At 37.3% G+C, this 17,046-nt stretch overlaps 2 protein-coding genes across 12 annotated transcripts; both read left to right on the top strand.

Annotated features, from left to right (window-relative positions):
* Nucleotides 1-2,154: 2,154 nt before the first annotated feature.
* LOC104599459 (uncharacterized) lies at nt 2,155-10,224 on the top strand. 11 transcript variants are annotated; one of them, XM_088899716.1, is made up of 6 exons: nt 2,161-2,490; nt 3,135-4,658; nt 6,376-6,489; nt 7,046-7,222; nt 9,058-9,899; nt 10,087-10,224. In XM_088899716.1, the coding sequence occupies exons 4-6, from the start codon at nt 7,157-7,159 to the stop codon at nt 10,163-10,165; spliced, it is 987 nt and encodes a 328-aa protein (XP_088755842.1). In that variant the 5' UTR covers nt 2,161-2,490; nt 3,135-4,658; nt 6,376-6,489; nt 7,046-7,156; the 3' UTR covers nt 10,166-10,224. The 11 variants fall into 11 exon arrangements, 10 of the variants coding, with proteins under 10 accessions (XP_088755842.1, XP_088755844.1, XP_088755838.1 ...); XM_088899718.1 differs by lacking the exon at nt 6,376-6,489 and adding an exon at nt 4,949-5,048; XM_088899712.1 differs by adding an exon at nt 4,949-5,048 and having other exon boundaries at nt 6,376-7,222.
* A 1,242-nt stretch (nt 10,225-11,466) lies between these two features.
* On the top strand, nt 11,467-14,817 carry LOC104599449 (uncharacterized). Its single transcript, XM_010261999.3, has 3 exons — nt 11,467-12,780; nt 14,267-14,366; nt 14,456-14,817. Exons 1-2 carry the CDS (start codon nt 11,473-11,475, stop codon nt 14,327-14,329), a joined length of 1,371 nt encoding a protein of 456 aa, XP_010260301.1. The 5' UTR covers nt 11,467-11,472; the 3' UTR covers nt 14,330-14,366; nt 14,456-14,817.
* Nucleotides 14,818-17,046: the final 2,229 nt, after the last annotated feature.

Raw genomic sequence — 17,046 nt, 5'->3', positions numbered from 1 at the left:
TATTCATCATATTGGATTGGACCTGATCCATATGTAATGGGCTTATATTGAATCGGATCTGATTGGACCAAATTCGATCCAATTGACACCCTATCAAGAGGTTGGTTTTAGCATAAACCTATTTCAACCCAAACTTAATCAAACCTAACCCAACCCTATCCCGATAGGATCGGGTCAATGCAGATTTACCACTTAACCCGATTCACTGACAACCCTAGTCGGTAGTGAGTTCAAATCTGTGCCCTACAATGGGGCTCCCCACAGCTCATCCCCGCTTTGTATCGGAAACATCTCCCAATGATGCCATTATATTCCCAATACAAGGCGGGGATGCGCTGTGGGGCGCAGATGTAAACTCGTCAGTAGTCTCTATGAGAAATAGTAGATCAATAGTCAACAGATGCCACATGACTATTTGGAGGACCCAATAGTGAATATAGCTCCAAGGGTGCATTCTCCATCTTTTGACAAATTTTTTATAAGGAGAGATGCGTGCATCAAGCATAATAACAGGCATGTGGCTTCAACTTGCAGTTTGTTTATCAACAGTCTACATGTAAAGCACATACATTAAAGAACTCTATTACCAGACTAACAACATGTGAATGCAATCTATAATCATGGCGGTCATGATATGCACATGATCCAAGTGATCCCTCACCAAAGCTCATCAAAGACTCAAGAGTTCTCCCAGATTTAAACATGGGCGCTGTTTTCAATCTATTCAATTTCCTTACAAACCAAGTAAAGAATGCATGCAAAAATATCATATTTCTTCCCCAATAGTCATTTTCATTTATTTTGAAAGGAGTCTCATTTGGCTTTTTTTGTTTTTATTTTTTTTTCCCTCAATTGCACTGTAATGCATGCCTCGACAATTGCAGCTGCATTGAGCGTTTGATGTTCCGGATGGGTCTCGTGCGGGTTGTAATGTTAACAAAAAACGTAAGAATGTGCTACCCTCAGTTTTGTGTAGCATCTTTGATTTTCTTATTAGGCTTAATTTGGAAGGAGTATAAATGCAAATTTGTAAAGTGTAAAATCTTGTATTTTGTACTTTACAATTTTGAAAATATGTAGAAAATAATATAAAATATAAAGTTTTGCACTCTACATATTTGCATTCGTGCTCCTTCCAAACTAAGCCTTAAGAAAAAAGAGAGAAAGCCAATTCTGTACAAATAAGCTTATTTTGGGAAGAGTATAAATTTATACTGTACAATATTTGTATTTGCACTTTTCCCATACAGAGTGATAAAGTATCATTAAGACTTTTAATATCAAAATTTTTAGGGCTTGATTGGTTAAATCTTTTCCAATATCACGTCTTTCTTTTTGTATTGTAAATTTTTTTCACCTTAGACTGAATTTGAAAGGAGTATAAATGCAAATATGTAAAGTGTAAAATCTTATATTTTGTATATATTTGCATTTATACTACTTCCAAACTGAGCCTTAAACATACGAATACGGAATAACTACATGAGCCCAGCCCATGAGGGGTGGCTAGGGCCACGTGGGCTGGGTCAAGTTGGATCCAGTTATTATGACCCACTGTGCTGGATATCGTCGAGCATTGATCCAGGCCCAAGTTATACTGCGACACCTTTGATTAATCCCACTCTCTCGGGCTAACAAGTCTACTCATAAAACCATTTGAATCAGTTGGTTGAATCATTTGAACCATTACTTAGTTATGATTTTTGGTCTAATTGTACAAAACCTAAGAATTGATAAAAAAAATAATGATCTGGTAAAAAACCATCAATCCAGATAATTGGACTGTTGATCTGTTCGATTTGATGATTAAATTACGGGTTAAACATTAAATGTTATGCAAATTTTCATAGGCGCATTATCTTGCTATTTTTCATGAAAAACTCTTTTTAACCTTAAATTACAATTTTCAATTTTTTTTTTACAAATGAAAAAATAAATAATTAAATTTAAAAACATAGTTAAATATAAAATTATATATATTACATATAAAATATAATTATACATATATGGTCTTATCCGTTTGACCGAGACGGTCGGTTTTTAAAACATTGGATCACACAGGCAAAATGGGAGTGCCATTTCTAAAATATAAAAAGTATCAAGGATGCTTTTGTAATTAGAAGGTTGCTTCATTAATCGGAATCGGGAATCCTACTAATTCCTAAACCGTTAAACGTACACTTTGCGCCGAAAAGCGTATGTTAGCAATTCCATTTGCAATTTTGCATGCATTTTCGTTTTCTCAAAATTCCCAGAAATTATTTTCCGTCGTCTCGCTTCTCCCTCCGGACTCTCCCGCTCTCGCCAACGTAATACTCCGAAGTCCGAACTCGAAATCCTCTATTGTCTCCCGCCAATCTGAAACCCTTAAAAAGTTGAAACTTTTGATTTTTTTTAATACTCACTTTCTCATTCAATTCGACCAAACTGCCTTAGCAGGGTTCTCTGCAACCTCACTACCGTATCTCTGCAGCATTTCCACTGTGAAAGGTACGTAGGTTTCATTTTCTTTGCTTGTCTTCATCGTGGAGATTTTCTCTGTGGGATTTCATTTGGTTTGTGCTTCTTCGTTCACATTATGTTGGTCTGTTGGTTGGGTTCCGGTGTTTTAGCGCTCTACGGGATGTAGTTTGGTGCATTTAGAGTGTTAGGGGTTTGCTTATTTCTCCCTTAGTTATAATTAGAAAAGAGTGATTTTCAAATTTCAATGGATACTGAAGACATTCATGACTTCGAGTACGACTAAACTTAGTTTCAGCTTGAAGTTTGTCTTAAATTAAATGTTTTGGTAGTTTCTCGAGATTTGTATTGGGTGGCGAAGTATTTTGAAGGAGGTAAGGGTGGCATATACTAAGATTTCACTTGGACTTGGTTGTTACAAACCAAATTGTTGGGCGTTAAAGAATTCACTTCCTTTTTTTGTTCTTTGAAACATTTTATTTGAAAGTGAGCTTGGGAAGTTCTGAAATGGACTTTTACTTCTCCATGAGGATTGGCCATTCTATTAATTTACTATATTTTAACAGCAAATATGCATTGTGAGAATCCATTCCCTATTTTTATTACCAGGTTTTATTAAAAATGAACCGTTTGTCAAACGGGTATTCTGAGAAAAATCCTATTTCATTCTGCAGGAAATTTCCCAAGAGTATTGAGCTGGATGGTTTTGTGTTGGACCAATTGTAATATATTGGAATTATAGGATATAGTTGGCAATGCAAGCATTTTGCCCCCCTTTGACTTTGAGGTGGTTTTGATGCTTCTGTTCCTGGTAGTGAAATGGTTCATGCTTGGTTTACATGTTAAGTTATAGATTTTGAAATGTATGGGAAAAGGAAATATGCCCCTCCATTCAGACCAGGTCCTACAACACCCCCACAGTTCCAACAAACTCCACTTGTTCCTCCTTTCCAGCAAGGCCTTCCTGCGCAACCACACACTATAATTCAGCAAGGGCATTCCGTTCCACCACCTCATGTAATTCAGCCAGGGGCTCCTCCTGTTTACCAGCATGGCCCTCCTGCCCCACCTCCTCCACTTCAGCAAGGAAGACCTCCACCACTACCTTTGGTTCAGCAAGTTTCATCACTGCAAGTTCATCCACCATCAGGCCATGGAAGTTCCCCTCTGGTACCTACTTATTCAACTGCTCCACAGAATTCCCAGTATCCTTCAACCATAACAAATCATAATGTGCATCTTCCACTACCAGTTCCTCCACCTCCAGTTCCACCTTTTACGGGGGCCAAGTCACCCAGAGATGACCCGGGGCCCACCTCCTAGAGTATTACCTTCTCCTCCCTCACAAGGACAAGTACCATATAGGACTCTTTGTCTGCCACTTTCTGGTACTCAAGGTCCTCAAAACATCCAATCATTACCTCCCCCACCCCTGTCAAGTTATGTTCCTGTCACCCCTGCTTCTTTTGCATCTTTTGGACATTCTCCTTTTGAAGATGCTCATCCGCCTTCAATACCACCACCTCCACCTCTTCCACCATCACTATCACAATCGCCACCTCCATCTTCCTCTCCAAGCCATTCAGCTAGGTGTTCTGAGGCTTCATCAACTATGTCCTTAGGTGCTGGTTCCAACCTGGTCCACCATACAGAATCCGGTTCCAATTCTGATAAACGATCTGATTCTTCTGAGGTTCTGGTTAACAATTCTGTTGATCATATAATGGGCCCTGCCCAAACCTCAGGGGACATGCCCACACATAACAATGCTCCAAATGGTGAAGGTGCAACCAGTGGTAAGATAGGTTCTATGGTGGAAGATGGATTATCATACAAAGAACAATCAACTTTGGAACTTCCTCCAGCTCCACCTAAGCCATCAGAAGAAGTTGTTCAGAAAATTGAGGATTTGTGCTATTTTATTGCTAAGAATGGCCCTCAATTTGAAGATGTAGTTCATAAAAATGAATCAGGGAATCCAGAGTTTGCTTTCTTATTTGGTGGTGATTGTGGAAGTGAAGCTGCAATTGCACATGACTATTTTCAGTAGGTCAAAAGAAAAACCCATCTGGGATCAAAATTAAATAATGTGTTGCAATGTGATTCATCAGCGAGGCATTCGGGATATGATTCTTCAGTGAGAGCCATGGATGAAAGTGCATCTCATTCACTTGCAGATTCTGACATGGATATGGAAGGTTGGTGTATTTTATACTATCTGTTCCATTTTACTCTATTAATTTTTTAATTTCTATTTTCTAGAGATGCCCGTGGTTTTTTTTTTTTTTTGTGTGTGTGTGGCACATGGTAACTATGGAATTCCAAGTTTGATATTGAAGTTTGACTTGTTGACATAAGGTATACATTTTTTTCCCTGTTAGTCATGAATCATGGAATTTTATTATTTTGGACTTTTATATTTAAACTTCGGATGGTCATCTAATTTAATGTATTAACAATATTAATCAGTTGATTGTTTCATGAATAGGTATAGCGTTGCTGAGCTGTAATCTGAAAAATAAGATTTCATTGCTCATAGAGAAAGTAAATAAATGAAGGGATGACGACATCGGGAATCATTTTATATGGTAATTGGAATTGTCGTTGCACATCCACATCTCTATTCCCTGAAGCATTTTCATTTCACTTTAGACTGATCCAAATCTTAATTGAGCTTACAATCACTCAATTTCTGTACAAACAAGTAAACTAGTATTCATGTGGAAGAATCTCAGAATTAGTCTATGAAATGCAATAAATGCTAGGGAATGCTACTGCAACTTGAAGGATTAACATGGGTTAAGCACTTGTAATTGGGGCATACCTGTTTTCTAAATAACTTAATCATACCTTTCTTATGGGGGAAATAGAGATAGGGATGGGGATATTTGTATTATATTCTTGAATTTCCAGATCTTTCCTCTATCCTTTACCTGGGAATACACATGCACAATAAGAATCAAACATGGACCTTTGTACAAGGCTCCACCAGTATCACGTTGTTGAATACAATCAACTCTAGAATTTTTGCTTCAGATGGAGTTATTTCTTAGGCACTGAATAATTGGCATAAAGTCTAAAGCATCAATTGCCGATTCGGAGAGCATTGTACAAGTCTTATTACTCACTAGTTCAGTAGTTTGTGGTTAACTCTTAATAATGTGGTGGACACTGAAACCCTGAACTCTATGAGGTTAATAGACCTGACTACAGGCCTGACAAGGCTTAACATTTTTAAGGTGAACATAGAATAGATGATGGGAAAGCAGTGAACAAATTGGAATGTCAAAATAAGATTCATGTAGCCGACCCCAGTAGATGATTATGGTGATAGAATAGACAAAGGAAACTTAAAAATACTGAGCAGTCAATTGGTAGGAATTCTAAAGTCATGACTAGTATACCTAGGGATCCATCTTAGTTAACTGAAAGGGATGATAAAGCTAAGGAAAATCTCTCAGATGAGAAGTGGGATCTCTGTTTCAGACAGTGGACACGATAAGAAAATAGATAAAGCTTGAGTTTGAGTTTTTCGTCAGAGGGTTGGGTGGGCTCAGGGTGTTTTTTCTTATGTGTTTTATGGCAAGAGTTGGAGGGTGTTGGATCTACAGTTTTTTGGTTGCTTTTGTTACTTCTAGTGATTGGTGGGAAGGGTCTCTGCGATATTTGTTGTGATTTTTGTAGTTGTACCTGGGTTTGTTTTAAGGTGTTTTGTATTGTTTGTAGGGCTTTTTTTTTCCTTCTGTTTAAAGGGTTAAATTTGTTAGGACGAGTCTGTCGTATTCTGGTTCTGTTTTTGCTGGATGATTTCTTATCACCTTGTTGTATTCTCTTTTCCCTTCCTCATTTATAAAGTCTATTTTTTATTTATCTTAAAAAAAACTGAAAAGGGATGACAAAGCTACCTTATCTCAGATGTATTGGGTTAATCAGCATGGGTGCAGACTAAACCTGGAAGGCTGGAACTCCATTTGCATTTGATTGGTCCTCTTCAGTACTCTTTGATTGGAAAGTGAGGAAAAATGCAAGGTACTGCTTTTCGTAGCCTAGTTGAGACATTTGAGCTGCTTATCTGAAGAATACATGGGGGGAATGGCTGGATTGCTCCATTGCGACCTGGTGACTAGGGTTCAAATCTTGGAAACAGCCTCTCTGTATGTGTAGGGGTAAGGCTGCGTACATCTGTCCCTCCCCAGACCTGCATTGGTCGTGCACTGGGCTGTCCTTTTATATGAAGAATACATGTAAACTTGTAGAACTCAATGACACAGTTTGGGTATGCTTCTTGTTTTTTTTTGGATTTGTAATATTAAAAAAAGAGTGTACACCTTGGTATCCAAAATGATACAGATACAACAGTACAAACTGCACTATGCTGATAGGCATCCATAAATTAAATCCAGTGTGTGTGTGTGTGTGTGTGTGTTTTTCAATGCAATGGCTATTGAAAGGCTTTCAGGAAAGCAGCAAATAGTCCCGATTTTGTCAATCATGAAATTGGTTTTACTTCATCCAAGGTTTCCTGGTCTGTGAATTGTTGCAGTTGGAAGATTAAAGATTCTCTTTTTGTTTTATGATCTTTTAGATGACATCAACCAGTCTGACAAGGAGCAGGAGTTTGGTCATTCAACTGAAGGATTAAGTTCAGAGTCTGCTTCTATGCATAATGAAATCCCTGTTGTAAGAGAGCAATTCCATGCATCTCAGCATTCAACAGAATGGACAACAGTTAGAGCATCAGTACTGGATGAAGAATATAAAGGTATCAATTCAATATTTCCTTTTTGTGTCAGTATCTTTTTCTTCTTTTTTTGAGTGTTGAACTGCATGACTTATGTTTAGCAAAGTTGGTTTTAAACAGATTTGAATTGCTTTGTTATTTTTCTATTCATTATTATTAGGCGCTTCAAAGTTGAATTTGGAACTGACATCCAATAAATGTGATTAATTGAGCACTTAGAGTTTGGAGTTGGCAAAATTTTTTTGGAAGGATAGCTGTTTGCACCCAAACCTGGATTCATAACTTCAAATGATGCCTATGTTTTAAGGATTGATGTTTGATTTGTCCCATAAACCCATTAAAAAAAAGAAAGAAAAAAAGGTAAAGAAAATTGTGGCCCAAAAATATGCACTTGGTTATGAAATTTGTTTTTATGGCAACCCAAGACTTGCTGCCATTTGTAAACTGAAGAATATTCTCTTAGAGAATTTCCTGTTCTGGTCACGTGGATGAGAATACCTATAATAAGATAGATATTCTTATGTTGTCACGAGGACTCAATATGTTGTTTTTTCTGTCTATCTAGGAAAGGTGATTACATAACCTCCAAAATGATGTGTCCTTTCAAGTTTCAAGTGTTTGTTAAAAAATAGCTGTTTTTTTTGTTCCTGTTTACGCTGCACAAAGAGTCCAGAAAAGGGAGATTCTTGTTGTGTTCAAGGGTTTCTAAACCTGAAAGTTTAGTTGGTTATTGCTGAAGTGGTATTTTTAACTCATTTTATTTATTTCTTTGGTTTTCTTACCCCAAGCTCCCAAAAGGTGCTTCTATTTAGCTTTTTATTAATTAATAAAAGAAGATTACCCTGGTCCCTATATTTGTTAGCTTCTTTTGAAAGGCATGTTTACAGGTGAGGTGCAGTTCGAAGCATGTGTTTTGCTTCAACCTTGACAAACCCCTTTTCAAAGGCATGTACCTAGTGAGCCTTGCACCTTGGCACATTTTATTATTCTAATATTATAATAACAAAATAAGTATCATTACACTAAATAATTCATTTTGTGGGTTTATATACTAGTTGTTTTTATTATTTTCTTATTTGTCAAAATTTGATCAATACACATGTTGGTGTGTGCTGTCTTGAACTTTTGAGGACTTCAAAACCTAAACCAATAAACAAGAACTTAAAGTTTTATATACTAGTTTTGCCCACCCTTTTTTTTCTTCTTTTCCTAGGACAAAAACAGGGGCCCTAAGGGACTCTGAGACCCCAGATATCTTGGTGCTTCTTAGGTCCTTGGAGGGAGCATTAATTGATCCTTAGTGGGACTACTCATTTATAATCTTTAATGAAGCTGGAACTATTTGTCATAATAACAATTGCAAACTCTAGTCTCTCATGTATTGGAACCTTGGTAATAAATACACACTTGAGAAGAAAATGGGATAAGTGCAAGGTGCCAACCAGCTAGTTGGTAAGGTTTCCGGCTGGTCGTAGCGGAGACTTGGGATCAGATCCTGCCTGCACCTGGGTTGGGGGATGGGCTACCCCACGTTGTATAGCCCTTAAAAAAAATAAAAAAAGAAAACGGGATAAGTCTCAAGGTGGAAGGTTAAAATTCTTGAATCAAGATTGATCTCCTCTCTTAAAATATGGTCAATAGGTTTAGGAAAACCATTAAAATCTGGGTACTGGAATGCTCTATTCTCTATGGGTATACAAACTGATCCATAGTGAGACGTGTGTGTTCGGGATTGACTTCATGTCTTTGAACATGGATCTTATATATTTTCTCCTGCATCTGCATAAGAATTTGGCAGCATGTTTCTTCTCTTTCTAACTGAAATGGAACTTTCTCTGAAATTTGATTCACATCAGGAAGGCCACCTACCAAACATCATAGTTCTAACATCATCTTGGATGGAGAAGCTGAATGCACTTTATACAGCAGTTTACAGAAATCTACTAGTCCTCTACATAAAAATGCAAGTCTATTTAGGGTTTCATCTTCTGCTGGCATTGGTTGTAAGGATCGATTTGTTAAAGGCGGAAGTCCATTCAGACTCTTACAAGACTGCTTCTGATGATAGTGCAGAAAATGATGATGATGGGCCATGTCTTGAAGATGTCAGCACTGTAAAGGTCTCACCATCATCTACCATTGGGCCTAAAAGCTCAGACAATGATGTAGAAACCAATTTGGATACAACTATTGGCTCAGGGAGTGCTTCTATGACTGAAAAAGGATTTATATCAGTCAGTGGGTCAGTTGTGGCATGCCCTGTCAGGATGCCAGATGATTCTCCAGAAACACATATAGTGTTGGAGATAACTTTAAAAGCTTCCTCTCCAGTAGATGTTGTTCGAGAAACTAATGAGCTTAGGGTTAATAATCATGGAAACCAAATATCTAGTGATCAGGCTGCTTCTCATCAGGCATTTGAACACAATGATGATTTGCAAGGTGATCTTGCTGATATTGATCCTCAGGATGGGAACTTACAGAAAGAAGATACACAGTCATCTACTCAGTTGAAAGTTGATAAGTTTGTGAGATTAAAAAGAGAAGGTGGCAGTGACAGTGAGTCTGATGGGTTGCGCTATGCTGGTAGGCATGGTAAGAGAAGCAGGAGCTGGAGCCAAAGCCAAAGCCGATCACCCCCTGGTAGGAAGAGGAGTCGCAGTCCACAGAGAAGGGAGAAGCAAAGACGATCTCACAGGTATATGTTATTACTATCTTTTATTGATGGACACTTATTTGGATTTTAATTACTTGTTAATGGTTGAGAGTATTTAGATTTTAGGAGTTTATTTTCTATGCTTAAATATTATTATGAAGTTATTGATTGATCCATGAACATTAATGTTGACTGGGAGATGTTAAAGTTCTTTTTTTTTTTTTTTCAGCTGGTCTCCTAAGAAACAAATAAACCGGACCGGGTCTCCTGCTTTCAGATGCATAGGGGTCAGATTCCAGATTGCTTAGACTTCCTCCAAGGTAGGTGCTACCACGGAACATCATGTCAGTATTTACACCATGATTCCGTTGATGATCGACTGATGCACCATAGGAGTAAACACTGGGAAATTTCACCAGATTCAAGAAACTCTGATAAGCACAGAGAGGTTAAAAATTTTGAAGCAAAAAGGTGTATCTATGACCATGATGATATAAAGGGACAAGAAATGCAACCTCATTGGGACTTGTCTGTGGGCAGCACTCTAAGAGATGGTATTCAACCTATGACCTCCAGTAAAGTTGGTCAACTAGAAATTACTCTTGCTGCTACAGTGTCTCAATCTGAGAATTCTGAAGAGGTAAAAGTGCAGGAAGTACAAGTTGACAACGTGCAAGGGGAAGTTTCTGCTCAACTTACAGAAAATGAGAATATTCAGCAGCCTCTTGGTTGACAACTTCATAGGGCAACCTTCTACCAAAGCTGAAACCCATAATTTTTCTGAGGATATTTCTCATGGAGAAGCCCCCTTGGAGGAAAATTCAATGTCTCTTCCATCCAAGGCTGATCTTTCTGTTTCTGCAGCCTCCCTAACACTTCAAAATGCTGTTTACAATTCTCAACAAGATAGTAGCTCTGTAGAATCTCATCCTTTACCTGCTCAAATTTCAACATCTGTACCATGCCAACCTTCTATTAATGAGTCACAGCCAAATTTAGTATTAAGTCAGCCATACCCAAATCCAACTCCTGCTAGCCAGCCTTCTCCATCTCAGAAATTTGAACCTCAGTCTTTGGCTCCTGGGGAATTGCATCCATCTAGCTTTCCAGCTGGAGTTAATCAGTTGCCAACTGCCCATCTACCACCTCCTCCTCCTTTTCCTCAAGATATAGATGCATTAGGGGCAAGCTTTCAGCCTCTGACTGCACCCCTGGTGGAAAGATATCCCTATCAAGCTCCAATGCATGGCCAGCATTCGCATGTGCCAGTTCCACCAAGAACCCCTTGGACATCTCTTCTGGGGCCACCTTCATATGTTAATGAATTCACTTCAAGGCCTGCCATCCGAACTCCTGGTTTTGGTCCAATGCAATTTCAGCAGAATTCCTTTCATCCAAGGAATGATTTCCTCCCCATGCCCTCCCGAGACAGCATCCACATGAGGAGCTTAAACAGTTTCATCGTCGGACCTTCCCACCAATAGATAATTCTCATCAACCTCCTACCCTGCATGCAGAAGGTTTCATATCAAAGCTTCTTCCAGCAGAAAGTCTGCAGAATCAATCATTGAGAGGCCCCATTTTCGGGAGAGAAGAGCAGTTTACAGATTCTGGGATGTCTGAAACTAATCACTTTCGTCTTGCACCTCAGGAAGGTTACCATTTGCATCCTCAATCTCAGCTCAGAGAAGTACACCATGCTGCCCAACCTGTCTGGGATGACGTGCAAAATTTTCAGGTGCTCCAGAACCCAAGGTCTATTTCCCAGTTTCCAATGCAAGGTTTCATACCTTCGAGTTCATACTCCAGGGAAGAATTCGGTGCCTTGTCTACAGGGAAGGCTGATCTTTCTACTTCAAGATATTTGAGCATTTTGGACAGCAAGCAGTTGTCCTGCTTATCTGAGGGAGGATCTAAGATCTCAAATCCAAGTTACTACAACCCATTTGCATCAACTTTTGAACAGCCACCAGGAAGATCCATATTTAATTCTAACTTCAGGCAACATATTGACACAAATTATGGTGGGAAATTTGATTTTCCCGATAGGTTGAGGCATGTTTCAGTGGATGGGAAATGTATTGGTGGTGTTGGACCTAGACACACAGCATCACCACCAAATTCTAGTAAGCTGGGGGAACAGATATTAGCTAAATCTGGTAGTTCTTTATTGCCTGCCTCACTTGGGGGGTCAAATGAATGTGTTCACTCACAAGGAGCATCTTCAGAAGTCTTTCCAGGCACCCAGACTTTGTTACTTTGGGAATCAAGAACTGACCAATATGATCCACTTTTTGACAGCATTGAACCATCTTCAAGTTCAGTTAGAAAGTTTGGTTGTGTTCAAGCAAGAGAATTGACAACTAGCATCATAGACAGGCCTCTCCAGTCCCGAGTTGCTAGTGACTCAGAAACTGTGTTGAAATTCAGTGGGTCACATGAGCTTCTGAATGCAGAAGAGGCCAATAAGCTAAAAAAGGATGCAGCTTTAACTGCTGTCCATTCTCCAGAAAATGATGAATTTGGTGAGACAGCAATGGATGCAGAAGTGGGCGTTGTGGATAATGGGAGTCCAGAAGTAGGGAACAGGAAAAATTGGAGTCCTGGAAATCCAGATGATCCAGCAAACACAGGCATGGGAGAGAATGAGGTTGATCAAGTTCAGACCTCAGGAAAGAGCAAGAAGAGCAAGGATTCGAGATCAATGAAGCTTTTCAAGATTGCACTTGCAGATTTTGTGAAGGAGGTTCTAAAGCCATCATGGCGTCAGGGCAACATGAGCAAGGAGGCATTCAAGACCATTGTCAAGAAAACTGTTGATAAGGTATCTGGAGCAATGAAAAGTCATCAGATACCAAAGTCTCAGGCAAAAATAAATCAATACATTGAATCATCACAACACAAACTGACTAAACTTGTGATGGTAAGTGCCCATTTCCCTAGCCATTTTCTTTCCTTGCTAAATTCTGCAAGTTTAGGTTAATTTTGCATACTTTGAGATGTGTGGAACAACACATTCGTATGCAGTATTGCAGACATGCTCTAATGCATTGGTTTTGAAGGTCAAGATGCATCTAGTAGACTAGTTGTCAACCATCTAGAAGACTCTAATTCAGCTGCTTATCTGGTAATTAATGTGCTTGCTGAGTCTGCATGCACTTCCAGTTGCATTTGCATGCCTAGGCAAGATTTCCAGATAGGCAACTGGATAAAAGGGAGCATAAGTTTCTATTCCTAAAGGTATTATGCAATTTAGCACCAAAAGAAAAGGTGATATGCAGTATTTTTATTCTTATAGGTCAAATATAATCTTGTTACCATGGATGATGAATCACCTTTCATAGGCAGAGTAAGAACACAATACACAGCTATACTAATGGGTCCTTGTGCATCATTTTTTTTTAAGAGTCTTTATCCATCACTGAAATGTTTAGTATCACTCAATATAATTGATTATTATTGGCTTTTCTTTATGAACATTGATTATGTTATTGATGATCATATCAACTAATGCAAAAAAAAATTGGTAATATTCAGAAGGGTTTTGTTACCAGACTAATGCCTAGGAATGCCAGCCAGCTCCTTTCCTTGTTTGGCCAAGTATTTTAACAACCATCTCCACATTACCTTTTTACAAGGAACATAAAATTCTAATGGAGCACTTGTCTTTTGAGCAATTTTTGCTGAAATTAATTAATTTGAAAAGAATTCGTGCAGTTTGGTATTTAATTCATATGTGTTTTATCTTCTTATTTAATTTGAACCGTCTTTTATCAGCAACAGGAAATTTCATTAAATTAGAAGGTGAGAAAGTACAACAAAGCTGGGGATGTCCCTAGCCACCCTTAGTGACTAGATAACATCTCACACCCCAGTTATAAACCTATAATAAAGCCAAAAAAAAAATAATTCCCTTGCTTGGCCAAAGAATCTGCATTTCCATTTTCTGTTCTTTGAACCCATTTAAAGTAGCTCCCATTTCCTTAGCCAACATATCAATCTCCCTTAATGTTTGCTTATAAATCCAAGATCCTGGATTGTCATTTCTCAGCAAAGAGATGACTAGTTTTGAATCTCCCTTCACTTCCAATTGTTGAATCCCCCATTGCTTAGCTATCCTCAGCCCTTGCAGTTATGCCATGACTTCAGCTTTGACAGTCTCCCACTCCTACAGGACCTGAATAAATTGCCTTGATTACACCATTTGCATCCATAAAAACTCTCCCAATGCCTGGGTTACCCAAGGAACCTCCATCAAAATATTAATTGTTTGTTCAGAGAAAGGATAATACGTAATTTTGTTCCAGCGACTTGTAATAAAATCTGATTAGTTTTACGTAGACGATGGCAAAACTTTTTTATGTATCATACATCATTATCTAAGCAGAATCTATAATCTTGTTTTGCAGGGCTATGTCGATAAGTATGTAAAAGTGTTAAAGTTATATCATTCTTGTTCAAAAAAATTGTGATATCATTCACCATCTATGGTTCTTGTGAGCATTGGTGGTAAGGATTTTCTTACTGCTTGTGTTATTGTTCTGTATAACTGTATTGTTTGATTAGTAATCATAGAACCGTTGCATGGTTGGTTGCAGAGATATGCAGTGGATGGGTTTGTGTGCATGTGAAGAATGAAGTTTTTGAGATCTTTTACAAGGCTACTCTGAGCTAATACGAAGAAGAAAATTGGCGTGTAACAAGGTGAAATGACTGATGCAGATACCAAGGAATGCCTGCTTCATTACAGTTGTCAGAAAGATACAAAAAATGCATGTAATCCACTCTCCAAATATCATTTTCACCCCAAGTTTGATTGATATATCTCTCCAATCATTATCATGATGTGTAAATTGTAAAATATTAGACCTTGTAGTCTTGATTCACCAGTGCTTTGATTCTTCATTACTTCTACAGTTTTCAACGTAATCCCTCACAAGAAACAACTTTGATAAGAGAAGGTATTTAACAAATCACAAAGATAAAATTAATTTTTTCCATGTAGATTCGGCCGATTGTTCATTGCTTTCATTGGAAATTTTGACTATATGTTTCATCTCATGTTTCCTTGTTTGCAGTCACAGTTTACACATTTGATGTAATATATTCTTTAATAAAACTTTTTTAAGGTCTCAGAAAGTCATTCATAATGGATTTCATTTTAATAATGTATGTTTGAGTTTATTTTTCGTGGTTGGTTGTCTTCATGTTTCAGCTGGTTCACAAACACAACCAGTGTTTTGGAGGCATTTTTGTTTTGTTGCTGATTCTAGGTTCCAGTACCAGCAAGATCACCATGTTCTGAACACTGAAAGTTAACTTTATGAACACAACCACATGGTTAAAAAAAAGGTGGAGGTGGCAAAGTGATTGTGTATTTTGGGCTATATTCCTATATTGCATAAAATGTAATATATATTTTATACACCTGAAAATATATAATTATATATAATTGGTAATATACTATATGTATTTTCACATATTATTTCATATTTTTAACATAATATATATTATTGTTTGAATAGATGTACGATCAAAGTTAAATGACGATAATGAATTGTTTTTATGCCTGTGACTCAGAAAAATTGACATTGTGTTGTACTGTTGGGCCCAAAAATACGAACCATGAACGGAATGGTTGTTGTGGTTCTATGCAAGGTTTTAAAAATCGGACCGGATATGAAACAGTTTTGGGGACTGATTCTTGGGTTGAATGGTCTGGCCGTCTAGTTCAAATGGATGGTCCATTCCAATTAAAAAATAATTAAAGTAAAAAATGGCCAAAAACTGTTATCTAGGTCAATGGTTTGATCGCTCAGGTCAGCAGATCACTGACTAAATCAATGGTTTTTGGCCCAAAAGTCATTTTAGGGTGCAATGGAAACAGTTGCTTGACCAGTTCCTGGGCCAACCAGACTGACCATCCGGTCCAATCTGGTTTTCAAAACCTTGGTTCTATGTGATTTAGAATACAGCCACAAGCATACATATCAGAATACCTATGATGTTTTAAAGTCAATACTTTCATTTTTAAGAAGAGGTGGTAAGGTTTTGAAACACAAAAACCCTTTTTTGAACCATGAAAAGAAAACCTCCTAAATTCTAGGTGGTTTGCCCTCCTATTCATCCACCTGGGATGTTTGGGTGGGGCTGAGGGTAGCATTTATTTTTACCTATCACTTTTAACTCTTTTCATTAACCAGGAGTACCCTGATTAAGAAGTCCTTAATTGCTTTGAGCACAAGGTCTTAATTAGGTCACCCGGTGCCCCATGCCTTTTTAGCAATTTAGCTTCTGCTCCCAACGAAACATGTTCCAACATGCTTCCAACATGATTTATTGTTGTATATCTCAAACACACTTCATATGACCCCATTAGAGAAGTATGGTTATGAAACATGTTTAGTTGGGAGCAGATCTAAACTCCGTTTCCTAGAAGATTTCTTTGAGGCTATAAATAGATCGTACTCTTAGGGGTGAGTATTCGGTTTATTTGATTAAAACCAAACTAAATAAACCGAAATGAACAATGAAAATCAAATTGAAATCAAATTACAAGAAAACCGAAATAATCAAAATCATTTTTTGTTGGTTTTCATTTATTTTGGTTATAATTGAATTTTATTATAATATATTATATACAATATATTAATATATTATATATTGCATTTTATATAATGAAATTTGGTTAATTAAGTTTTTTTTTTGGTTAAGCAGATTTTTTATTCTGAAAACCAAAACTGAAAATTTCGACTCATTTTTTCAGCTTTAACCTAATAATGCTCACACCCTTACAAAAATTTAACATTCAGGCCAAGGTTATCAATAAAAATAGGGAAATTGTCTAAAACTCACCTTGAGTTTTCAGCATTTCACTTAAACTCACCACAACTTTTCAAAATGTCTAAAACTCACAATGTCACTAACTTGACGTTAAACAAACTAACGTGTGTTAATATATTACCATTTTAACCTTCACAGAAAAATATAAAATGTATACATATATTTTAATAATTAGACATGGAAAACAGAAAAAAGTCCAAAAAACATATTTTCAAATATAAAATACATAAAAATACAGAAATTTCAAAAAATATAAACAATTATAGAAATTGCAAACAAAATAAAAATTTATTTTCAAATTATAGAAACTACAGAAATTGAAAAACAAAATCAGAAAATAAAAATT

Source organism: Nelumbo nucifera, chromosome 3, assembly GCF_055504915.1.
Source record: "Nelumbo nucifera cultivar China Antique chromosome 3, China Antique-T2T, whole genome shotgun sequence".
Classification (NCBI taxonomy): Eukaryota; Viridiplantae; Streptophyta; class Magnoliopsida; order Proteales; family Nelumbonaceae; genus Nelumbo; species Nelumbo nucifera.
The sequence above is the reverse complement of the archived record's forward strand: the minus strand, read 5'-3'. Positions and strand labels throughout refer to the sequence as shown.